Source organism: Lissotriton helveticus, chromosome 6 (assembly GCF_964261635.1).
Source record: "Lissotriton helveticus chromosome 6, aLisHel1.1, whole genome shotgun sequence".
Lineage (NCBI taxonomy): Eukaryota > Metazoa > Chordata > Amphibia > Caudata > Salamandridae > Lissotriton > Lissotriton helveticus.
In genome coordinates, this window is record NC_136067.1 from 675,239,112 (window position 1) to 675,264,877 (window position 25,766).

At 51.7% G+C, this 25,766-nt stretch overlaps 1 protein-coding gene across 2 annotated transcripts in view; it reads right to left on the reverse strand.

The window, feature by feature from the left end:
* The window catches only part of UBE3D (ubiquitin protein ligase E3D), a 1,125,452-nt gene that overhangs the window by 625,325 nt on the left and 474,361 nt on the right, over positions 1-25,766 (reverse strand). For both annotated transcript variants that reach the window (XM_078648129.1, XM_078648130.1), the window contains exons 7-8: positions 11,252-11,360; positions 9,910-10,076 (exon numbers count right to left, since the gene is read on the reverse strand). In XM_078648129.1, coding sequence (XP_078504255.1) covers positions 9,910-10,076; positions 11,252-11,360 — 276 coding nt within the window. The remainder of the gene's footprint in view (positions 1-9,909; positions 10,077-11,251; positions 11,361-25,766) is intronic.

A 25,766-nucleotide genomic window follows, 5' to 3' on the forward strand; every position in this document is an offset into this window, starting at 1 on the left:
CCTACTTCAATTCAAAGCCTGTGAGCAAAAACCTGTCAAAGACCCTAGTGGGTAAATCCTGGACTTTTGAGAATAAGACAGCAGCTTGCAGCATTAAACTTGTGTTTTTTTGTAGTTTTTTTCTTTTTAATCAGGCACAGTGTAGTTCCACCGAGGCAAAATCATGCTTCTAGTACAATGTGGACAAAATAGCCACAAAAAAAATGCCCCCCTCCATCCCCCTATGGATAATTTACACAGTGTTATGTTAGTAATAAGTTATGTTTATAATATTTATATACCACAAATTCCCCAATTGGTTTCTTGGTGTGAGGGCATTATCAGGCGATGGGGCAAGTCAGTAAAAGTTTTTTTTGAAGAGCCAGGTCTTTAGGCGTTTCCTGAATACATTCTGATACGTTGCGTAGATATAAGAGGAAATAACTTAATAAACAGGCACTCCAACTGAGATGCTGCATCTTCCTGTACGTTTTTTCCTGAATCACAAAATCCTCAAGAAATATGTGGAGAAGGAGAGAAGCTTCAGAATTGGAATTTATTTTTGAAATCTCCTGCCTCTAAATTGAGTTCCAATGCCATGTATGGCCTTAAAGGTAATGTAACATACTTTGAATTTAAATCTATACTCCATAGGAAGCTAGTGTAAGGATTTCGAAATACCACTCTGCTGACACTATTAATGAAAGTGCCTACATGGTCCACATTGTTGGACTGCATTATCCAGTCATTGTAGTGAAGTGTTTTTTGCCAAGATCTGTGCACATCGCTCGTGATTAAGACTCCTAGTTTTATGGCATTTATTTTTAGGCCTGGCTTGACAGCAAGGTCTACACATACCAATTCTTTAAAATATACTTAAAGTGAGCTTTATTTCAGCCCAGAAGAGTATTTTTGCCTCACCTAATACTGTTGCCTGTTTGGTGCATCATTCCACTTCTTTTGGAATGTTTACATTGCAATGCATGAGGGACTAATATACATCTCAAACGTACAGTGAACAATCACATGGCAAACTAACCCATAGATGTACTGTATAGAGAAAACAATTGTTTTAGGCTGTTTCTTTGCTACAGACAGCTATAGCTGTTGGAGATATCAGTCAACAATACAGATACACACATACATACACGTACAGTACAACTAGAATGGGATTATGGTCAGCCCCCTTCAGTCATTGTGTTTTGACATTGTTTTATAAAGTGCTGTTTACTTGGAGTTTTTTTACAGCCTAGTATTTCACAGATGGTTACTTGGGGCTTTTAACTAGTGTCACTGTAATGATTGCATTACTGCTCCCCCTTTGCTGTCCCTGCACCTTTCCCCACTGCCCCGTTGCAGGATGCTGGCCCCACTGTCCTGCTTGTTACCTCTGCTGCTGTCCGCTTCACGCTCCAGCATGTACTTAGTTTGGCTTTGTCGATGTTTGCTGAAGTGCTTAAAGCAGTGAAATCATTCCACAATGGCCACCGTACATGCACACATTCTGATGATGGCCCCCTCTGCTCACTATTGGCGACCACTGATGCTTCCTCACCAGCCCTGCACCTAGCAGAGGAAGTGGCTGCTGCGTACACTCATCTCGCAGGGCGCTGAGCATCAGCGAGTAACCACGCCTGTTGGGGGTCTAGAGACACGTAGGGTACACCTCCACCCAACCCTGTAACAACCAACTCCTTCTCTATGAAGGCACCCTTGCTCCTAGAGCAGCCAAAGCACTTCCACAAATGAATGGCTACCTTATCCCCAGGTAAATGCCTTTCAAGCCTGCAAACGAACTCATGGGCTACTTTTATTTGGTTTTCTTTTTCGATTTTGAAATGATTGGATTTGTGTGAAAGTTTTTTACCTTCTGCTGTCACAAAGCTGAAAAAACAAGATACGACTTGCTGAATGAAACAGTGGGGCGTATTTTTGTTCAGATTGTTGATGTCCTACCAATTCCAGATGTGTCTGGAAGTGGCCAGGAAAGTTTGGAGTTTTGACAGCGTGTTGCTCTCAGTTATTCCTTCTGCCACCTTGTAGTGCCTCACTGCTCCCTTCCCGTGGCTGTGCACCGGTCTGCTGGGCGAGTTGTGAGGCCACTCATGTCTCCACGGCCTCCCGCTACCACTCAAAAGATGGGTCCCCTGACCATGCAGAGCACAAGTCAGATGCTGTGACCTTAGTCTGATTTAACATATCCACAACTGCATACCCAAATTTCACAACGCAAAACATTCCCCGAAAATCTGGGAGCGTATTCCAGGACTTCTCTACTTCGCTCTTGTATTGTCCTAAAAATCTGCCCACAGGCTAACTTTGCCAGGAAAACCAATCGGGGTTGGAGTTATGGTATCACCCAAAGTCGAGATTATTAACAAGTAAGAATGTGTGCCCTCTGGGGCGTGGCCAAGCAGCATGGCCGACAGGACGTGAGCTCCTTCGGCTCCCTGCCGGCCGCCGCTTTAATCCTGCATATTTGATCCTTCCGGCCACACCTCGGCGAGTAATTGAGGGTCCCACGATCCCGGACTGTGCTGGGCTCTCCCCTGCCCCGGTTTGAGACAGCTGGCGGGCGGATTGCTGGAGTGCTCGGCCCGGCCGGCCTGACGCCGGACCTACTTGTAACTGAGGCCGGGGACTGCGGCCTAACCCCGAGCATCGGACCGCTCCGGACATGGGAGGACCCACTGCCATCGGGGCCTCCCGCAGTCACTGGGGCGCCGGAGTGGCGTTGGGGCCTTCTGGAGTCAGGGGGCCCATGTGGATTGTCCCTGTTGCCCGTCGCAGTGGGGGGGGGGGGCGACCGGCCCGCTTGGCGATGGAGCCGCTGCAAATTGAGGACGCGGATCGGGCCTAGTCGCGGCCCGCGACCGGAAGTCTACCAGGGGGCCCACTGCCATTGGGGACCGCCCTGGCTGCAGGAGATGGGGACGGAGGAATGAGTGGCGTGTACCCTAGCTCGGGCGGCAGTGTGAGGAGCTGTCTGGGCCAGAGGCAGCGCCGGGCCGGAGTGATGCTGTTAGCCTGGTGCGGAGGAGCCCACTGTCACCGGGGCCCTCCGCAGTGACTGGAGCGCCGCAGCGACTGGAGCCTTCTGGCTGTCTGGGGCCCGTTCCCTGCGCCCTAGCTAATTCTTGGCCCGGGGGTGGGGCGGCGGCCTGTCCGGTCGGGGTAGGGCTGCGCGAACTTAAGGCCGGGGGCTGGGCCTACTTATCAGGACTGTGAGTGGAGTGTACCCGGGAGGCCCGCTATCATCAAGGTTCCCCCCCCCCTGCGTGGAAGCAGTGACTGGGTACGGTGGATCGGCAGAGCCCTGGGTCTAACTTGCACGGAGGCGGGGCTGCCTGTGCCCGGACCGGGGGCTGCTTCCTGGGCCCATGTGACGCGTCTCTCCTGGCGCGGGGAGACCCACTGCTGCGGGGGCCTTCCACTGAGACTGGGGCATAGGACTTGTGCCTGAGCGTTCAGGCAGACGGTGGCCCGGAGTGAGTACCCTTGTAGGCAGCGGCGTGGAGGGAGCGGCTGGCTGCATTTGGATGGGGCCTCCCCCCCTTTGGACCGGGGCCTGGCCTGGCGACATACGTGGCTGACAGATTGGTCCCGGAGGAGCCCACTGACACAGGGGCCCCTCTGCGTGGAAGAGGAGACGGAGGCCGGCCGGGCCCTGGTCGGACTGTACACGACGGAGGAGGGTGTATCCTGTAGCAGCCCACACATGGCGCCCCCGGGGGCTGGAACCGAGGACTGGACCTAGTTATTTCTTGTGACCCATTGGAACCTGTGACGCATACCAACAGTCCTCCTCAGACTAGGTCTGCACGCATGAGGGACCGCTTGGTTAGGTGGCCATGGCCCCCACAGGACAATTTTCCCAGGGAGACACAGGCCAGCGTTGGAACTGTGACGTTCCTAGTCAGTGGGGGGCCCGGATGTTGATACTGTGGGCCGAGTAGCCTGGTGCCCGGTACGTGTGGGACATCTAAGCACTCTGCTGTGTCGAGGATCTAGTGGGAACATCAGAGACGTCTGGGAGGACCTTTGTCACAATTCATGATGCGCAAGGACAAAACGCCTCGGGCTGCGCAGCCCAACACCATAACGCAGTATACTACGCAAAGGCTCCCCTCGCAGAGACTCACCCGCCAGTCGGCGCAGGAGGAGAGGGATCGAGCGCCCGAGGAGCCATCACAGGCGAAAATGTTGAAATCAATACAGGGGTCCCACTCCGCCTTGGAGCGACAGATCGAGACTGTGTCCATCGACGTGACCACCTACGGACTGACCTGCGTAAGGTGGCCGATAAAGTCACAGATGCGGAGGGGAATATCACACAACTGCAAGGGGAAGTCGCGTCCCTCAAGAAAACCGTCTCACAACTTTCTGCCACGACGGAGGCCCTAGAGCGTAGGGCAGAAGATGCGGAAGGGAGAGCGCGCCGCAGTAACATACGTGTGCTGGGTATTCCTGAACGAGCGGAGGCGGGCAACCCGGAACGCTTCCTTGAGCACTGAGGTCGTACGGTGTTGTGCCCTGACGGTCTGTCGGACGTCTTTGTGATAGAAAGAGCCCACAGAGCGTTGGTCCTACCCCCGAGGCCTGGAGTCCCTCCACGGCTCTCATTGCCAAAATCCTAAACTATCGCAATAGGGACTGCATCCCAAGAGCGGCAAGGGAGTCTAAGGACCTTACGTTTGAGAATACAAGGGTATCCATCTTTCCGGACTATACGCAATTGGTTCAGGACCAGCGCAAGTCCTTTCTGGCAGTGAAACAAAAGCTCAGGGAGATGCATCTACAGTATATGCTGCTCTACCCAGCAACGCTCAAGGTAATATCCCAAGGGAAGGCACACTTCTTTGAAGCTCCTGCAGAGGTGTGGGAGTGGCTCGAGATTCGGGGGGATGCCCTCAATCCTGAAGAACGGGCAGGGGCTCGTGGCACATGGGGGACCAGACCGCGGAGGCGGCGCAGCCGGAGAAGACGTCGAGGGTCCCGTATGGATGAGAGTGTGGAGAGCAACCGAGTCACGGTGGGAGAAGATGGCTCCCTTTGCATGGATTTGACGGAGTCGAACTGCTTGCCGGCGGCGTCTCGACCTTCCTCTCCTGGGGAGATCCTTGTACCAGACATATTGCTGCCCACCGCGGAGGTGGTTTCCCTGACCAGTGCCACGGTCCCGGAGACGGCTGGAGTGCAGGGGGAGGAGCCGGACGGACTATTGTGAGGAGGGGCCCTGGCGCTACATAGATTGCTGGACTCTGGACACGGGGCTTGACCGTTGTTGGATAGTAAGGGGGCTATGGTTGATGGGGGGGCACTGCCAGATGCTGAAGTTTGGGAGCGGGAGGAGCGGGTGGCGGTTCGGGGGGTTGTGCGACTGAAGATCTCCTTTATTGTCAGAGCTGGGGTGGGGTTTACTTTTAGATCCTGTTGGGCAGCCTGGTGGGGAGTCGAGTGGGGGGGGGGGTAGTTCTCTTCTTGGTTTTCCTTTGTTTCTGTGGGTAGGTTTAGTAAGGGTGACTGATGGGGAAGCTGTGTACGTCCTGGCACCAGCACGGGAAGGGCATATCGGCAGGTTTGGTTGTTGCTAGTATATTGCTCGTGGGTGGGGTTGGGGTTGGGGTTGGAGGGTGGTTGTTGTTGGGGGAAGTTGTAGTCATCGCATGTATGACACGTTGGGCATGGGACTGGAGGGGCACTGAGAGTGCAGTACGGGGGGGAGGCGACACGTAGTTGACAATGGGATACAAGTTTGTGAGCTGGAATGTGAAGGGGCTCGGTACTTACACGAAACGATACAGAGTACTGTCTTGGCTTCGTAGGCATAGGGTTTCGATTGCATGCCTGCAGGAGACTCATCTTACTGAGGAGGGGGCGCAGAAGCTGGGTAAGAAATGGCGGGGCCAGTGTTCCATTCTTCTTATTCCTCATATGCTAGAGGGGTGTTGATTTGGGTAGCGCCTGGGGTCCCGTTTGCACTCCAGTATGTAGAGGCAGATATTCAGGGTAGGTATTTGCTCCTCAGGGCGAAGTTGGATGGCAGGGATGTTACCCTTCTGAATACGTATGCACCGAATGTGGATGATCCGGGTTTTTTCCTGGCGCTTTTCTGGTTGGGAGATTTTAATTGTGTTCTGGACCCGGTCCTAGATAGATCTCCGCCACGCGAGGGCACGAAACCACCGCATGACGGGACAGCTTCACAAGGTTATGGAGCATATATGGGCTGTCGATATCTGGCGACAGGCCAATCCGTCTCTGCAGGTATATACCTGCTTTTCTCCCACTCATAATACACACAGTCGCCTTGATAGGGTACTGGTTGCTAACGCGGAGAGCAGCATGATTATGGAAGTGACACATCAGGCGCGCTACCTCTCCGACCACTCCCCGGTGGTTTGTCTGGTGAGATGGGGAGCTCCGGTTTCCCATCCACATACTTGGAGGGTCCCCGTAGACGTTCTCCGTGACTCCGTCGGAAGAGCACATGTTAAGAAGGCCCTAACAGATTATGTAGACCTTAATTGGGAGGTGGGGGACCTGTCGCTGGCCACTAAATGGGAGGCCCTGAAGGCCGTGGTGAGGGGAGCATGTATGGGATTGATGTATGGAGTCCACAAACAGCTTATCAGGGACTTGCAGACGGCAGAGGAGGGGCTATTGCGTGTTCAGACTGCCGGGTCTCCTGACGACCTACAGCAACCGGCCAAACGGGTAGCCCAGGGGAAGGTCCATGACATACTGGATCATCTGGATAAGTACACCCTAGGCCAGTATAGGCAGAGGCTTCATAGAGAAGGAGACAAATCAGGGCAACTGCTGGCCTGGATCCTCCATAAGAAGCAAATCCCGGAACATATAGTGGCTCTACGAGACGCCCATGGGACGGTGGCCCACTCGGAAGGGGAGATTCTTGAGACTCTTAGGTCCCACCTTCAGCAGGTATATACTGCGGACCCGGGCATCTCCGAGGCCTCTTATTCCCCTTATTTGCAAGGGCTGGCCCTCCCTTCTATCTCCGCAACCGATCAGAAGGACTTGGAAGCAGCACTATCAGCGGACGAGGTGCGAGCAGCCCTCGCCCGCCTGCCGCGCGCAAAGTCACCGGGTAGTGACAGATACCCGCCGGAGTTTTACCAGGAGTTCGGAGCCACAATGGCGCGTCTTTTGGTGCAGGTCTACGCCGAAGTCTTTGAGACCGGATCCCTCCTGCGGAGCATGTCCAGTAGAGAGATTTGTATGATCCTTAAACCGGGGGGGGGGGATAAGCTCGACCCTTCCGCATATCGCCCTATCACCATGATCAATACTGACGTTAAAATTTTGACTAAGTTATTGGCCACCCGGTTGGCCCCGCATATGGCGCAGTTGGTCCACCCGGACCAATGCGGCTTTATTCCAGGGCGTAACACCGCCATGAACCTGAGGCGCTTGAACCATATCATGCATGAGGTTCAGGGGTTGGATGATCAGATGGTGCTCGTATCAGTTGACCTGGCCAAGGCGTTTGACACCGTGGACTGAGCTTACCTGCAGGAGGTTCTCCTGGTGATGGGCCTGGGCCCAAACTTTTGCCGTTGGGTCCGTATTTTATACAACTCCCCCAGAACTCGGGTGAGATTGGGATATGCGCGTTCGGAGGAGTGGCAGTTGGAGCGGGGTACACGACAGGTGTGTCCCCTTTCACCACTTCTCTTTGCTCTAGCGATAGAGCCTTTGGCCGTCCGGATCCGTCTGGAGATGTCGCAATGGGGCATACAAGTGGGAGACACGTGTAACATTGTCTCCTTGTATGGAGACGATGCCTTGTTTTATCTGAGGGCCCCGAGGGAGGCGCTTCCTTTGTTGCTCAATCAGTTGGATCGGTTTGGGGACGCGTCGGGAATGCGACTCAACAGACGTAAGTCTTTGATTTATCCATTGTCGGGATTCGGATCGGTGTCCGGGGATGATTTGCCGGAGCTCGGGCTCCGTTGGGAGACAGATACTTTTCGTTACTTGGGGATTCAGGTGGCGCCTACGGAGGCGAGATCCCTGACCTGTAATATTGATAAGGTGCTTCAGTCCCTGCAGCGCTCCGTGTCCTTTTGGAACACCCTTCCGCTGTCCCTAATGGGCCGACTTGCTGTCGCTAAGATGGTGATGTTGCCTAGGACTCTTTGTATACTGCAAAATACGTTGTGACCCCTCCCCCCTAGGGTCTTTCGCACACTGAATACGCTCCTTACGTCCCTACTTTGGGCGAACCAACGTAGTCGGGTTGCCCTTCACACAGTGGTGAGATCCTATGTTGAGGGTGGCCTGGAGGCCCCACGCTTTGGCCTGTACTATTATGCTGCGCAGCTGCTGCCGGCCGCCAGATGATTTGCAGAAACGGATGTCTGGGAGACGCAACTGTTGGCGGGTAGAGTGACGGTGCAGGAGCTTCAAGTGGCATTGATGCGGGAAAGGGGGGGCAAGCAGGACTCTGCCCTACATCGTGAGGCATACGGCGAACGTCTTGCACCGCTTCGTTGAGAGGGTGCTCCGGGCAGCGCCCTTCCACAGGGACCTGTCGCTTTGGATCCTGGCGCCCATGGTGTCGTTGGAGGAGCAGATGTCCTTTCGGGCCTGGCGGGAAGGAGGCTGTGAGACCCTGGCAGATCTGTACCCAACCAAAACCTTTTTGACATATGAACAAGCAGAGGAGGCTTTCGCCCTGGGTAGAGGACAGTTCCTGCATTACCAGGGATTGCGAGATGTGGTGCGGTCGCTATGGATACAGTATCTAGAGATTCCCCCAATGACTCACACCCTAGACATTATACAGTCTTGTGGCAGAGGAGGTCGACTTATTTCCCTGCTGTATGCGGCAATGCGTAGGGACTCTGCCCCGCCGGTTCCCCTGGCGTGGGCGGCCTGGGAAGTGGATTTGGGCGCTCTGCTGGAGCAGGATCAACGCAAGCGAATAGGGGCCCTTAAAAAGAAGGTTTCTTGTAATGCGCGCTTTAAGTTAATACATTTCAATTTCCTGCACCGCACCTATCTCACTCTGATCTTATTGCAGTGTTACTCCCTGGGTAGGAGGGATGATTGCCCCAGATGTGGCGCAGGGGGAGCGGGGTTCCTGCACTTGGCCTGGGGATGCCCAATGGTCCAGAGTTTTTGAGGGAGGGTGGTGGAGCATATTATTGCCACAACGGGGATTCGCATTACACTGACACCTTTCCACTGCTTGTTGGCGTTGGTACCCAGGCCAAAGAACCGGAACTTATCTTATAAATTGATGCAATTGATGCTGGTGCTGGCCAGGCGTAGGGTGGCTATTACTTGGATGGGTCAGAGCGCCCCAGAGATTCCCAAGTGGCTGAGGGATGTGCGGGAGTGGTCCCTAGCGGAGGGGGCACATTTGCAGAGCTGTAGGAGGGACGAGAAGCTGCAGGAGGACCTGTTGGCCTGGCGCGTAATGTGTGCCACAATAGGGGTCCTGGACCATGCCTCCCATAGTGAGTCAGAGGGGACGAGTGGAGAGTTATTCTCACCAATGGGTTCGGGCACTGAGGAAGACAATGGAGAAGCCCCCGGAGTCACAGTGGAGGTGGAGTGAGGTGTAGGGACTGGCCCAGTGCTCGCAGGACGCTAACTGTTGTCTGATAATTTGCAATGTGTCATGGGTAACTATGTATCTCAGTGTGACCTCGGGTCAACCAACCGTGCCTTAATGAGTCTGTCAATGTGCATATGTGATGTTTTGATGCCAATAGGGGGATGTTATTGTCTGTTATTTCCACAAAATGACAAAAAAGTAAGTTTTTTTTTAAAAAAAAGAATGTGTGCCCTCTGAAAGGAATAAGCACCAATCCCAAGAAACAACGCAACACTGCAAAAATACACAATTTATCGAAAATTCACACAACAAGTAACAGTTCAAAAACATCTGGAACTTACTCCTCGTTCCTGTTTTTGGTGCAGGGGTGGAAAAGGACCTTAAGAGCATTCCTGAGCTTTAAAGAGCTAGAATTTGGCTTGGAACTGTCTTCATGCAATGTGAAAATGTTGCCACTGACATGTCCGGCAGTCTCTACCAACAACGTGTCAGAATTTAAAAGCCACAGCTGTGGAGAGAAAATAAAAGTACATTCACCATAAGTGCAAGCAGACTTAACTTGCCATATTATTCTAGCTCAGAAATACAGTGCTCTATAAATCAAAACCTTTTAAAGGTTCTAAAATAAACAGAGATTTCATGGGCTGCATCAAAGGAAAGACAGCACGTTTGATTTCAAGGTCGGATACCGAGGATAAAAAAGTGAAGTTCTTAATGTGATGACCTTCTACATGCTCAGGTTGGATTTTAATGTCGACAAAACATAATCACACAAACTGCTCTTTAAATCTGTTCTAACTCGTAGCTATCATAACGGTAATAAGACATTCATGTGGGCCAGGAACAGAGTTCTGAAGCCACTGAGAGACATCCATGTATTTTGGTAGCCCTTCTTAACTTTATTGATTTACCGCTTTATACATTGTTTTTGTACAGCTACCCCACTGACAGGCAGCTACCCCGCAAGCCTTTTCATAGGAAAGCAAGAAGTAATCAAATTAACTGGCGAATGAAATTAACTGTTGAATGATTTTTCTGGTTTTATTTCCATAGCCCTAGCTCACCTACAAGGCCTTTAGTTGAATGAAGAAGAGGAAAAGTATATGTTCAACGCAAAATAAATTAGCTAGTATTGATGGTGGAGAATCTAGCGCTCATGCTTCTGGCATGTGACTAAACCTTTTTCAGAGAAAGGGAATAAAATATACAAATAGGGGTAGGGTAGAAGGAACAGAAAAAAATAATTGCACTTCAGAAATAACCGGAGGTTAAAACATTCGTAGGGCAATTTAACCAGTGTTAAAATCGGCCACAAATACAATTTGCACCCGTTTTAAATCTAGAACCCTTGTATATGCTGCTAGCTCTGATTTTAGTACAGTCACTTACCACATGGTTTGCCCAGGAAGCAAATGTCGGTGGGTGCCTTACATTAATAAAGAAGAGAGGACTCAACGCCCACCTGCACACATTGTTCCCATTAACACTGAGGTAATAACTGAATGTAAAAAATGAACTCGTTATTATCTCATGTTCTGCATGACACGATGTAAACGACTGTATTCCTGCGCCTTATAATAGTTTCTCAAAATGTAAATTAATAAGGAGTCCAGCAGAAGTGGCCCTAAATATATTGTTCTGATGAATGCCTACGTGAATCAGTATCAGCAGAGAGACACTTACCAAGAGGTAGACTTTGCCGTCCTGCCCTTGAATGATGAACCTGAACGTGCTCCTGGCAGAGGAGAATTCTGCAAGTCGTTGAGCTGTGACGCTCTCCACATGGCAAGATCTGTTTCAAAAGAAATCAGACTTCAGTGCGCGCCCAGATGAGCTATCGTTGCAAAGACACCCTACTAATGCACACTTCAATTGAGGAGAAACGAAAATAGGATTTATTTCCGCCTGCTGACTGTTTATATTCAGGAACTGTCAAAGTGTTAGCTTGCAAAATGGACGAAGTCTCTTAACTGAATGCCCCATAACACACACCAGTACTCTGAGCAGCTTTCTGGCGTTCCGTAAAAGGTATAAAGTACGGGAATACTTTTTATGCCAAGGAAACAGGTGTAGCTATATAAGAGGTGATTTGTAATGTTCACACACCGTTAACGCTAAATTGTATTTAAAGGGGCACTTAATTGTCGTGCAGGTGCTTCCTACACTAAGCATCATTACCCTTTCAAATAGAAAGATCACTGTATCACCCAAAAAAAGCTTTGCTTAACTCACCATATGTCGGTTTAATGCCCTATCATCGTTTACATGACAACATTGTTTCACCAGAACATTCAGTGCTTCCCCTGCACCCACACTGAAACGTAAGCACATGTATAAACTTGTATCCAAGACATGCAGGGGATGATACACTGGCAACCACAGCTCCTTGGTACAGCTGGTCGGCATGTAGTCTTGGTAGGCGACATTTGAAGAGTGTCAAAATGAAGTCCTTTAAAAATTACGTTTTCTGTGTACTGATTCTGAGGGTTCCTTTTCACAGCTACCTTACGCCAGCAGCCCTCAGTTTTCATTCCAGTACCATTCACCTTCCGGGGACCCCAACACCAAATGTACCCCTGGTCCTATTATACATGTATGACAGGCTGCTCTTCTTTGGCTGGGAAAATGAATACTTACAATGAACTCTGTGGCTGACAGAGAGCATTAAAAACACTCAAGGCATGAAGGTAGTTTTTCCAAATATCAGTGTATGTTCCCAATAGGCTCTGCGCATTGGAATAATATATTCAGCAGTCTAGACGTAGGACTGAGGTTATCTAGGTCTCTACTGACTATATTAGACTTAAGGTTTGCCAGCTAGCTCAGAGGTCACTAGAAACTTTCTCGAATAAACGAGGAGGAGTTTAACCTCCCTGGATAGACAAGAAGGGATTAGCTTCTGACAACCATAAAACATGACAACTTTGCTCTCCCTGAATAAGAGTGTATCTCTAGAGTCGTGTGAAAACAAAAGATAGCTATTTCACTCAGTCAAATGTGCGTCCTTAGGGGCTTATTAGGATAGCGGATTTTCCGCATCATCTGGGCCGGAGGAAGCCGCCGTCGGCCCGAAGGATGGGGAAAATCCGCTGCGGACCCACCAAAGACCCACCGCCACATTAGGATGGCTGATGGGTCCTGGTTTCCGTCCGCTGCTTTTCCGCCGCGGTTGGCTTACAACCGCGGCGGAAAAGCTCTAATATGGTGACGGTGTCTCTCAGACACCGTCAGCCAGATTAGGATGGGATGGGAAGCATGCTTTTCCGCGGCAGCTTTTCCGCCATGGAAAAGCATGTGTATATTCACTCTGGGGGCCCGTTGCGGGCCCCCTAGGTGAAGGGGGGGTGGGGGGTGCACATGGGGGGTACCTATGGTACCCCCCTGCATTTGTATGCGGTGCCTGCCTCTTTCTGCATACAAATGCAACACCTGCATTTTTGACATTGCTGCGGGTGCAGCTTGAAGCCGCACCCGCCGCAATGTTAGTAATAGAGGATGTGACCGCCAGGGTGGCGGTCACATCCTAATCGCACAGGAGGGAACGCCGCAGCCCATGCGGACGTTCCCTCCTCCTCAGTGATCGCGGACGGACGAAAGTCCGTCCGTGATCATAATCGGCCCCTTAGTTTCACCAGAATGCAGAGAAAAGAGAGACGGGCGTTTTCAATAAAAGGTGTTATTTATTGAGCAGTCTTCTTCCTCATACAAGAGAAATGAATTGCCACGATTGTAATGCTCATGGTAAAGTAAAGTGCGTACAGTAAAAGGAGGATTATAAAATAATACTGTAAAAGCATTGATATGGTTTCTTAGCCATATGATACTTTAAAATAGATAAAATATATACATACATATATACATTGACTAATCGTACTCAACTGGTGCTTCTAAATACGCCTACCCCGGTGTACCTGACCTAAGCCTAATACATGGGAGGGAGTGAGTAAGTAAGTAGCAGTTTAAGTTAAGTTTGTTTTGTCAAGAATCTGACTCAAGAATTCTCTGTAAGGGTTTAGTCAGTTCCGTACCTGGGTAATAGAAAGCAGGAGGTCTGGTATCGCTCTCTCAGGACTCGATATCCCAGCAACCCGCAAGGGTAGGCTGGAAACGCCGGAGCTGGATTTCTCGGCAGGAGAAAAGACAGCGTCTTTCTCAGTGCGTCAAAGAGAAGGGGCAGCGTACGTGGGCTCCCGCATCAGCTGGGCTTTCGGGCAAGTAGATAGCTGCTCTGCTCCAGATTCACCACCGTGTGTTTGCTTAAGGCAACGTTGGTATATTTATACCTGAAAGGTGCCTGGGTTTGACGTAAGGTTGGACATAAGACGTCAATAAAGATGTCACTAAGAACTGGCCGTTCTTACAGTGCTTTACAGGAGTTCTAGGACGAAATCAAACCAAAAGCAAGGGGGATTTCCCAGGTTGCTGGAGGCTTGGTTTTGTTTAGAGAACTCGGTGTGCTTACTAGGGGGCCGGAGAAGTAGCCTTGCTTAATGTGACAGCATGTGCTACGACTGAATTATGGATATGATTATTATGCCGTTGTATGGATATTATTGATTATAACCGGACAAGGGCATAAAATAGGAATATCGATTCAGGTTTCCTAGATAAAACACTACACGTACGCTTAAAACTGCTGCCTGTACCATGTTGCAAACATGTGGATGTTTTGTGGACGCACTCGCAATTAAGAGAAACCTTAAGTCCAAATGTTGTGGCCCTAACGGATTTGCTCACAGCCGTGAATATCTAACGCTAATTAACGGATCGGAATTTCACCATGGCCAGGGTTGACATCAGCATTAGAGGGGCCGGTGCGACAATCTATGTTTGTGGCCCATACCCCCCACCCTCCAGCCATGCAGACCCCCTTCCTCCCATCTCCCGGCTGTCTCCTGCCCGTGAGCTGACTGGCTGCTTCCTAGCATACACTGGTGCTTCTACATATATCCCTCCTCTAGTCTTACAATATATGGTTTGTATTCCTTGCCCCCGTTAGTTCCCAGCGGATGCAGTTTACTGAGCGACCCTTGACCCTGTGAGCAGGCAGGTCGCTCCCTCTGCCACCGTGCAGACCCCCTGTGTGCCACTGCTGCTGCCCGTGTCATCTGCTGCCTCACCGCTGACTGGTCAACTACGTGCTGACCGCGTCCCTGGTGACTGGTTTCTCCGTTTTTTTGCCTCCGTGTTTTTGCCTCCCAATCTTCTGTACTGTGCCCCTTGTTGTTTTTTTTGACCCTTGGTTTCTTTTTCTGTGCCCGCTGTGCCTGTCTCTCCCCTCCCTGCCCCATCTTGCCTTCTGTACCACTGGTTTCCCGCCGCTCGCGTCCCTCGCGGCCCCGCCCCCTTCCTACCCATGGCCGCCCCGCTCCCACCTCCCAGCTGCTCCTCCCTCCCTCTCCCCCTCATATGGAGGCCGCACAGTGGTTAGCGGAGCGACCCTTGATCCTGTGAGCAGGCAGGTCGCTCTCTCTGCCACCGCGCAGACCCCATGTGTGCCACTGCTGCTGCCCGTGTCATCTGCTGCCTCACCCCTGACTGGTCAACTACGTGCTGACCGCGTCCCTGGTGACTAGTTTCTCAGTTTTTTTGCCTCCGTGTTTTTGCCTCCCAATCTTCTGTACTGTGCCCCTTGTTGTTTATTTTGACCCTTGGTTTCTTTTTCTGTGCCCGCTGTGCCTGTCTCTCCCCCCCCTACCCCCTCTTGCCTTCTGTACCACTGGTTTCTCGCGCTCGCGTCCCTCGCGGCCCTGCCCCCTCGCTACCCATTGGCCGCCCCGCTCCCGCCTCCCAGCTGCTCCTCCCTCCCTCTCCCCCTCATATGGAGGCTGCTCAGCGGCCGCGCAGCGGACATGCGCAGCGGGCACGCCGCTGGCGCGCCAAAGGCAAGCCCGTCTGCGCCCGTCCGTGCCGGGACCGCACCCAGTGCCAGAACCCCTGGACCCGCGCCCCCCGCTACGCCAGACTACACAACGATTCCAACACCCTCCACGCACTCAATACCGGACAAACCCACCCCTGCTACCGGGCCACCCCGAAACGCACCCAAGGACCCTTCACCTGCCGCAACTGCAGCTACACCAGCATCCAGGCTACCAAAACACCTGCCAAAGAACCCAACCACCTCCGCTGCATTCTCCTCAACACCCGCTCCGCCCGCAAGCACGCCATCGAACTCTGGGACCTCCTAGACTCCACCGCCCCCGACGTCGCCTTCCTGACAGAGACCTGCCTGAACGCCACCTCAGCACCAGACATCGCCATAGCTATCCCACAGGGCTACAAGATCTCCCGCAAAGACCGCGACAACGGAGTAGGAGGGGGAATCGTGATCGTCCACAAAGACTCCATCAGAATCTCAACTAACACCGACGACACCCACACCACCGCCGAGCACATGCACTTCCAGATTCACACCGACCCCAACACCACCCTCAGAGGAACACTCATCTACAGACCTCCCGGACCCCGGCCACAGTTCAGCGACACCATCACCGACCTCATCAGCACCCACGCCCTCGCCTCCACGGATTACATTCTCCTCGGGGACCTGAACTTCCACCTCGAGAACAACAACGACGCCAACTCCACCGCCCTGATCGACAACCTTGACAACCTCGGACTCTAACAACTCGCGACGACTCCCACCCACGCCGCCGGACACACACTGGACCCCATCTTCTCCGCAAGCCCCCACATCTCCTTCAACCGCACCACCGAACCCCACTGGACCGACCAAAGATGCGTCCACTTCACCTTCAGGAAACCCACCACACACCACCGCACCCAACAGCTGCCGCACCGCTGTTGGGGCAAGGTCACTGAGGACCAACTGACCACCACCCTCGCCCGGAGACCACCCACCGACCCCACCAACCCAGACACCGCCGCAACCACCCTCACACAGTGGATCAGCGACTGCGCCAACACTCTCGCCCCTCTCAAGACCTCCACAACCAACCACACCAACAAGAAAGCCGCATGGTTCACCGAAGACCTCCGGCCCTCCAAGCACACCTGCCGGAAGCTGGAGAAGAAATGGCTCCACGACCGAACACCAGACAGCCACACAGCCCTCAAGACCGCCACTCGTAGACACCACCAACTCATCAGGTCTGCCAAGAGGACCGCCTTCAAGGACCAACTCGACAACAACGCACACAACACCAAAGAGCTCTTCAGCATCGTGAAAGAACTCTCCAACCCCAGCTCCAACACCAACGACATCCCACCATCGCAAGACCTGTGCGACTCCCTGGCCACCTTTTTTCACCGCAAGATCACCAACATCCACGAAAGCTTCAACTCCGACCCCCCCGCATCACCACCGAGCCCACCACCCGTGCGATTATCACCCGCACCAACCGCCTGACCACCTGGTCCAGCATCAGCGACGAAGACACCATCAAAATCATGAACTCCATCCACTTCGGATCCCCATCGGACCCCTGCCCTCACCAAGTCTTCAACAAGGCCAGTGCTACCATCGCGCCCCACCTCTGGAAAACCATCAACTACTCCTTCGAGACAGCCACCTACCCAGAAATCTGGAAGAATGCCGAGATCAACGCCCTTCTGAAGAAACCCAAGGCGGACCCCAAGGACCTCAAGAACTTCCGGCTCATCTCCCTGCTCCCGTTCCCGGCGCAAGTAACAGAGAAGATTGTCAACAAACAGCTAACCCGCTACCTTGAAGACAACAGTATCCTGGACGCCTCCCAATCCGGCTTTCGCAGCGACCACAGCACCGAGACCGCCCTCGTTGCCGCCACTGACGACATCAGGACCCTGATGGACAAAGGAGAGACAGCCGCCCTCATCCTCCTGGACCTATCAGCAGCCTTTGACACAGTCTCCCACCGCACCCTATCATCACGCCTCCAGGACGCCGGCATTCAAGAGAAGGCCCTGGCCTGGACCACATCCTTCCTCTCCGGAAGAACCCAGAGCGCCCGCCCCCCACCCTTCCGATCAAAAACCACCGAGATCATCTGCAGCGTTCCACAGGGATCCTCCCTCAGCCCAACACTGTTCAATATCTACATGGCTCCTCTCGCCCACGTCGCACGGCAACATACTCTCAACATCATCTCCTACACAGACGACACCCAGCTGATCATTTCCCTCACCGAAGACACCCACACCGCCAAAGCTAACCTCCACAGAGGAATGAGGGCCGTAGCCGACTGGATGAAGGACAGCAGACTGAAGCTGAATTCAGACAAGACGGAGGTCCTCATCCTCGGACCCGCCCCATCGGCCTGGGACGACTCCTAGTGGCCCACCTCACTAGGCACAGCCCCGGAACCCACGGACGACGCACGCAACCTGGGGGTCATCCTCGACTCCACCCTCTCCATGACCAGGCAAGTCAACGCCGTTTCCGCGTCCTGCTTCAACACCCTCTAAATGCTCCGCAGAATCTTCAAATGGATCCCCATCGACACGAGAAAGACCGTCACCCAGGCCCTCGTCACCAGCCGACTCGACTACGGGAACGCCCTCTACTCAGGAACTACTAACAAGCTCCTGAAACGACTACAGCGAGTCCAGAACGCCTCAGCTCGTCTGATCCTCGACGTCCCCCGTCGCAGCCACATCACACCCCACCTGAGAGGCCTGCACTGGCTCCCCGTCAACAAGAGGATCACCTTCAAGCTCCTCATCCACGCACACAAAGCACTCCACAGCACCGGACCTACCTACCTCAACAGCCGAATCAGCTTCCACACCCCCTCCCGATGCCTCCGCTCAGCCAACCTCGCCCTCGCTACAGTCCCTCGCATCCGGAAAACCACAGCCGGCGGAAGATCCTTCTCCTACCTCGCCGCCAAGACCTGGAACACCCTCCCAACCACCCTACGACAGACTCAGGACCTACTGGCCTTCAGAAGACTCCTCAAGACCTGGCTCTTCGATCAGTAGCAGCACCCCCCCCCTAGCACCTAGAGACTCTAACGGGTATGTAGAGCGCTTTAGAAATGTAATGATTGATTGATTGATTGATTGACTGGGTACTTGCAGAACCGCTGGAATATGGCAACTCAAGGTGAGGGGATGGGGAGGCAAGCTTTACAAGAAATTCAGAGGGATTGCACTGAAGTGCCATGTGGCAGACAACTGGAATCGCAAAATGTTCCGGGAGCCTTCGAAGTCATCCCTATCCCTCCCACCGAAACCTAAGGGCATCGGTCTCAACAAAAAGGTTGCATTTAATTTACTCTGCAAAATAATGTGCGTGAGATCGGACTTTCCCCACTTTCTCCCGCCTCTCGTCTAGTATGAGATTTTTCTAAAGGGAAAGAGATCGCACACAAATTAGACTAACTAGTCAAAGCGCATATATCACGTCGCTGAACTAGGCGCCCAGTGCGGTGGCACCGGACGCAACACCCTAGAGTTGGCACAGGGAATGTCAACTGAATTTACCCGTTACCCTCTAGATTTCACTACCCTACTACTAAAAATTAGGGTGCAACGTACCTGCGCCATAACAATTTAATGTAGCGAGGTATGTTTGCACCATAGTGCATATGAATGCACCAAAGTTACACATGAAGCTTCATAAGTAGAGGGTAAACAACTTCAATCAAAGGACTTTACATTAAAGTGGTACAAGTCATCTACGACCCGTTGCAACAGGGGGCCTCCAATCCTCTGTTCACACCCTCTCCAGTGAATATGCAACCCCAAAAAACCCTTCACTTTTAGGGAGTCCACACTCTGGAATGAGGATTTTTTTGGGGAAGCATGCACCCTGTTTCGAGGCCGACATTTTGGGGAAACCTACACTTAATATAAAGAACACAATTCTGGGGGAGTTCACACCATGCACCAAATATGCCATTTTAGTGGAGGTTACTCTCTGTTTCAAAGCATTAATTTTGAGGGAAACTGCATGCCATCCACTCCGACTTAATAAAGGAGAACCTACACCGTAAGACAGAGCCGTGGAGAAATTGAAAATACACAATCCCTCAATTTGAAAATAAAGAAGATTCAGAAAGGTATTCAAAACTACAAAAACAAATGCTCCTACTCATATTTACTGAACTGATTTTATATCCAGCAGCACATTAGTACCACTACTGCATGTAGACCCTATAGCAGACAGAAGAAATACTTTTTTCTGAATCTTATGGCAGGACCTGCTGGCGGGCAAACCCACGATCAGCCTTATTTAGGAATGAACCGAGAGCGGGAAAGGAGGAAGGGTCAGGCCAATAGTACAACATCCCACTTGAAAAATGCCAGACAAGTTTTTACGAAGGGGGTCCACAACAATTAACAAGACCCTTCTGACCATCACTAATTTTAAACTGTCTAACCATATTCTTTCATCTGCAGAAAGTTTGAGCAAAGAATTACCCTTTGTGCCCACGCAGAGGTTAGATTTCTTGAATATCAAACGGGAGTTCTTTCTACTTGTTATAAAATGACATCAGAAAAATGTATTTTCAAATAACCCCTACTCATGTAAGATGAGTACAACTGGACATCAAATAGAACAATGCATAATGAATTATTATCATTAAAAAAAATCTAATACTGTTGTAATACTCTTTTTTGGGCCTTCAGGCCTACCTGATGCAACACCCTCAATTGAGCAACACAACAGCTAGGCTCATCCTGGTATTACCAGGATCAGCCAGGATGACTCAACATCTTAGAGTGCTACATGGGCTCCCTTTGGCCAACTGTTGCATCATTAAGGCTCTTTGTTATTACCATAAAGCAGTCCACAATGTAAGCACTACAAAGCATCTTATAAAATTATTTACTAAAATACTCTGACTGCACATCTTTGTTCTTCCAAAGCCCTGATAGTTAAGGCTCCGAAATTCCCGAAAGGACGGATAGGAGGTCATGCCTATAGAGTTGTCACGTCCCACACTGGAGCTCTCTTCTGTTTTCTCTCTGTGAAAACCCCACACCACCTACACTTTTGCAAAGCATCAAAAACACATTCATAAACATTACCTAAAAGAAATGTAATTGATGTTTAAATAATATCCATTATAGGCACCTTTACCTGATATAGTGTAGCCCACCAGGGTGGACGGGTTAACCCAATCTTTATTATAGATACCAAAATTTCAAAGCACGTTGATAAAAAAAGAAGAATTTGGTAGGAAGCTAGACTCTGCTCAGTAGAGAACATCGACTTTGGTGCGACACACCTGACTTTTAATTCCCAGCGAGAGACCTGTCTTCTGACATATGGTTAGATAAGACTTTTAAAACGCACCTGGAGTTGATAACCACACCCCTAATACACTTATAACTTGAGTACTATGATTGTGCCTAGTATGCCAATGGATTTTATAATGTATGTAAGGAGTAAATGAGGAGGTAGGATGTGACCAACATGCAACTACTACAGCGACGTTGACGACATTGTACAGAACTTATGTACACTTTTCATATTGTTTTCTTTAGGTCATCAAACAGCACTACTGGAGAAATTTGATGTTGTGTTTTTCTGTGGTAATTAGCGATTAGCTGCACCATTGAGTGTAGATTTTAAGTTTCACATACTAGGCCCTGAAGAATTGCCACGGTATTGAGCAACCATTAGACAAGAAGCATGTTGACCCCACAAGATGAGCATAGCTTCAACTGAACCCCCACGTCAGGGGAGCTGTCACTCTACACTTTTTTAACGAGGTCGATTACCAAGTGAAATAAAATATTATTTGGAATATCTAACCCTTTTTAACGCACTCACTGCACTTCACTGTATCTACACTTTCACGGGCCACACCCCCCCACTTCATCATACGGCTAAGAAACAAAAGATCTCCAACTAAGAGCCTCTTCGCGGGTGCCCGTTGGGTATTGCAGAGCCGACCTAACGAGGAGCAGATCCAGATGATGAAGCATGACACCTAGCTTGCTGGGTGTGTGAGGTTCCTAGTTCCGCAAGAGCGGGATCCCCTCCGAATCTCTCTTCCTCGGAGTACTCCTCCTCCACCACCACCACCTCCTTGTTGGTGGTCGGTCTACTTATCTCTATTAACTAGGCACCACAATTAGAGGAACAGCAGCCACATTTGCTTTAAGAATCTGACAGGAAACTTTTGCAGGACCTCTTTAAAAAGCCCCAAAGTGGAGGAGGAGCTTGGCGGGCATCCGAGATGGCCGCGTGAGCACAGCGCTCCCCGGACCCCCGCCACTCCCGGCATGATATCCTGAACTTATCCTGACTTTTTACGAGGATTTGTGTAGAGGACACTGGGCTGATTGCCCTGGACTTTTCGGAATTCGATTTGGACCCGGGGTTCCGGAGTTACGTCTGTTCGAACTTTCGGGCTCCACCCTCGAGGTACGCCCGGGACTGGGTGAGGCTCAGTGACCGTCTTGAAGTTGAACAACAACGGCAGGGGGATTCGACTTGTGGGTCCCCCTCTTAAGTTTCGGTTTCGTTTCTGCCTCAGACTGAGACATCTGGCAGAGGAGCCTGGCCTGGGCTGCAGTCGGGGCACGGAGAGGCTATCGGGCCTTTGGCTAGCTTACTCTCCTGTCTGTTGGCCCTCCTACTAGTGGTACCCTAGCTGCGGTTCTTTGGTCCCGAGGCCCTACTTTCCTGTGGCCCTTCCATCCAGCCTGGTTAATCGCCTGGTGACGCAGTTCTGATATGGCGGGCAGAGGGGACCGAGAGACTCGGAAGACCAAGACGCCCCTGCGTGGGGGCCCGGTCCAGTCTAACGTGATGGACCGCTACACCCATTCCAAGGGGTCCCCCGGATCTGCCCTGCCCGGATCCAGTAATGCTGATCTCACTGTGGACGCGTCAACGGAGCCTTCTTTGCAGGACATCATGGGCGCCATTTCTGCTATGAAGGAGACGATAGGCCAACAATACGAAGCTTTGGCCCACAAAATCGACACCGTGGCCATTGATGTAAACTTGATTCGTGCTGACCTGTCGAAAACCAATGAGAAGGTGAAGTCACTGGATCTTAAGTCATCCAGTCTCACGGAGGACGTTTCGGAGATACAGACGGAGGTCGGCAACCTTCGCAGGGTGAACGACTTCATGACCCTGCGCTTGGAGGATTTTGAGAACAGGGCACGTCGATGTAATGTGCGCGTGGTCGGAGTTCCGGAGAATCCAGAACCTCACTCAGTTGATCTCCTTGTTGAGGACTTGATCCAGAACCACCTCTCTCCGTCTGGTCTGACGAAGTTTTTCGCTGTGGAACGTGCCCATCGTGTTCCGGGGGGCAAGGGTAAGCCAGGTGCCCCGCCGAGGCCTATTGTTGCGAAACTCTTCCATTATAGGGATCGGGACGCTATCCTGCAAGCATCGCGTGTGAAGGGCCCGGTGGCCTTTGAGAACGCCACGGTGAACTTCTATCCGGACTTTTCTCTACAGGTCCAGAGACAGCGTATGAGCTTCCGTGATGTCAAGAAACGTCTCCGAGACATGGGGCTTCGCTACGCCATGCTATTTCCGACCAGGCTGCGCGTTGAGTACAACGACCGAACCTTCTTCTTTGATCGGCCTGATTCTGTAAATGACTGGATGGACTCTCTGCCTGATCGATCTCCTGAGACTGAGTCCGCCGCCCACCCGGGTGGTGCTGAGGGTGGTGTGGAGAGCTGAACAATCCGCCTACGCCTGGGCCCTCGAATAGAGTAAACCCTTCAGGGATTTAATGCCTCAGTGCCTCTGCTGTTTGTGTATTCTCCTCATTATCTGTCTTACTCGGGGTGGCGGGTGGGCCGGAGCCTTTCCTCCTCCGGGGTTCTTTTTGTAGAATGGGGGTTCTTGGGCGACAGGCACACTGCATGTTGGGGTGGCTATTTAGCATTTTGCAGGGGTGCAGGGTGGGGGGTGTTTTCTTGATTGTTGGGGGGTGGGTGGTTGGGATGTTCGAAGTTTTTGTGTTATGTTTTCAAGGCGAATCAATCTGGCTTCTGCTCCTTTTTATGTCATGCTCATTGCGGGGGGGTTTCGGGGTTGCTGTGTGGGATGCGGGGTAGCGGGTTGAGGCTTGTTTCGTGGAATGTTAATGGTCTGGGAGATCGCATTAAGCGGAGTGTGGTGTTAAAATGTTTACGACGTTTATCTCCCGATATTGTTTTCTTGCAGGAAACTCATTTGGTGGGCAATGCTTGTCGTGCGATGAATAGGTGGGGGTATCGCCTTGCTGCACATTCGGGGTTTACCACGGGTTCCAGGGGGGTGGGTATCCTTGTTCGGGCTTCCCTCCCCCTAGCTATTGATGATGTGATCCTTGATGATCGGGGGCGTTATGCTGTCCTAGTGGGTCGCTATGAAGGTCGTACCCTCTCCTTGTTTACTGTTTATGTGCCCCCCGGCCTACAGACTTCTACCTTTACCGATTTGGGCCGTGTGTTGTTGGACCTTCCTGATAGTACTCTTTTTCTTGCAGGCGATTTTAATTCTGTGATCTCCGGTCTACAAGATCGTTACCCCCCTAGGGATACTCCTTTAGCCCAACAGTGGTTAGGTGGGTTTTTGGATACGTTTGGTCTGGTGGATTGCTGGAGGCTCCTGCATCCTACCCAGCTTCAATACACTTTCCATTCGGGGGCCCATGGGAGTCTGTCTAGACTGGATTATTTCCTGATGCCCGCGGCGCAGACGCCGGCGGTGCGTGAGATCAGACACCTCCCCCGGGGCATCTCCGATCATTCTCTGCTCTGGCTTTGTTTTGAGTTAGGGGTGGAGGCGGTGGGCCGAGTGGTTCCAATTAACCCCTGGTATATTGCCTCCCCTGAGACCCGAAACCTTTTGACTAAGTCTTTAGATGCTTACTTTTTGGACAACGAGGGGTCGGTTTCCTCGGCGGTATCCCTGTGGGAGGCCTTTAAAACAGTGATTCGTGGGCAGGCCCTTTCTCTAATTGCTGAATCCAAGAAGGCTAGGAATCGGGAGGTGGTGGACCTTGAGATAGAGATTGCTGAGAGGGAAGCCGACTTAGAATCTGAGATCACCTCTGATAAACTACACGCCCTGGGTCTGAAACAATTTGCTTATAAATCCTTGGTCACGGATGCGGCTAGACTGATGTTCCGGGAACAGCAGGGTCGTCTGTATGATGTGGGGGACAAAGCGGGTACATTGTTGGCGTGGTTGGATAAGAAAGAGAGAGCGAATCGTGTGGTGCCTGTGATTCAGTCGTCGAATGGTGTCGGAGTGACAGACCCGGTTGGAATAGTTGAATGTTTTGCTGAGTATTTTCGTGTGGTGTATACCCCTGTGTCTGGACGAGATGTGGCTGACTCTCGCCTTTTGTTGCGCGATATAGCTTTGCCCAGTGTTTCCGATCTGGACCGTGTCTCGTTGGAGTCCCCTTTTACTACGGATGAAATAGCGACTGCCATTCGTTCGCTCCGTTCGGGCAAGGCCTTGGGGCCGAACGGGTTGCCAATTGAGCTGTACAAGCTACGCCCTGACAAGGTGGCGCCCTATCTTCGTGCCATGTTTTTGGAGTCCCGGGAACGGGGTATTCTCCCGTATGACCAGCGTCTTGCTACGATAGTCGTAATTCCCAAGGACGGGAAACCGCGGGACCTTTGTTCGTCTTATAGGCCCATTTCCCTGTTAAATGTTGAGCCTAAGGTCCTGGCTAAGCTCCTGGCAACCCGCCTGCTGACGGTCATTAGTGACTTGGTTCATCCGGACCAGTCCGGATTTATCCCACATCGCAACACGGCTCTTAACCTACGTCGTCTTCACGGCGCTGTTGCGAGGGCGGGGCTTCTGACGGAGCCGGCCATTTTGGCCTCGTTAGACGCCTCGATGGCTTTTGACACGGTTGAGTGGCCCTATCTTTGGGCAGCTCTCGAAAAATTTGGTTTTGGACCAGAATTTATTGGATGGGTGAAGTTGTTGTATGTGGAACCCTTAGCGCAAGTGGTGGTGAACGGTAGAGTTTCTGTGCCCTTTAGCCTTGGTAGAGGGACCCGTCAGGGTTGCCCCCTGTCTCCATTGCTTTTCGCGCTGGCCTTGGAACCGTTAGCTGCGTGGCTTCGATGGGAACCTTCCCTCAAAGGGATCCGTTGGTCACCGGACTTTGAAGACCGCGTCTCTCTTTACGCGGACGACATTCTTCTTTATCTGACCTCCCCGCGTAAATCTTTGAACGTCTTATTTGATGTTCTCACTTCGTTCGGTGCTAACTCGGGCCTTGTTATTAATTGGGCTAAGTCCTGTGTGTATGTT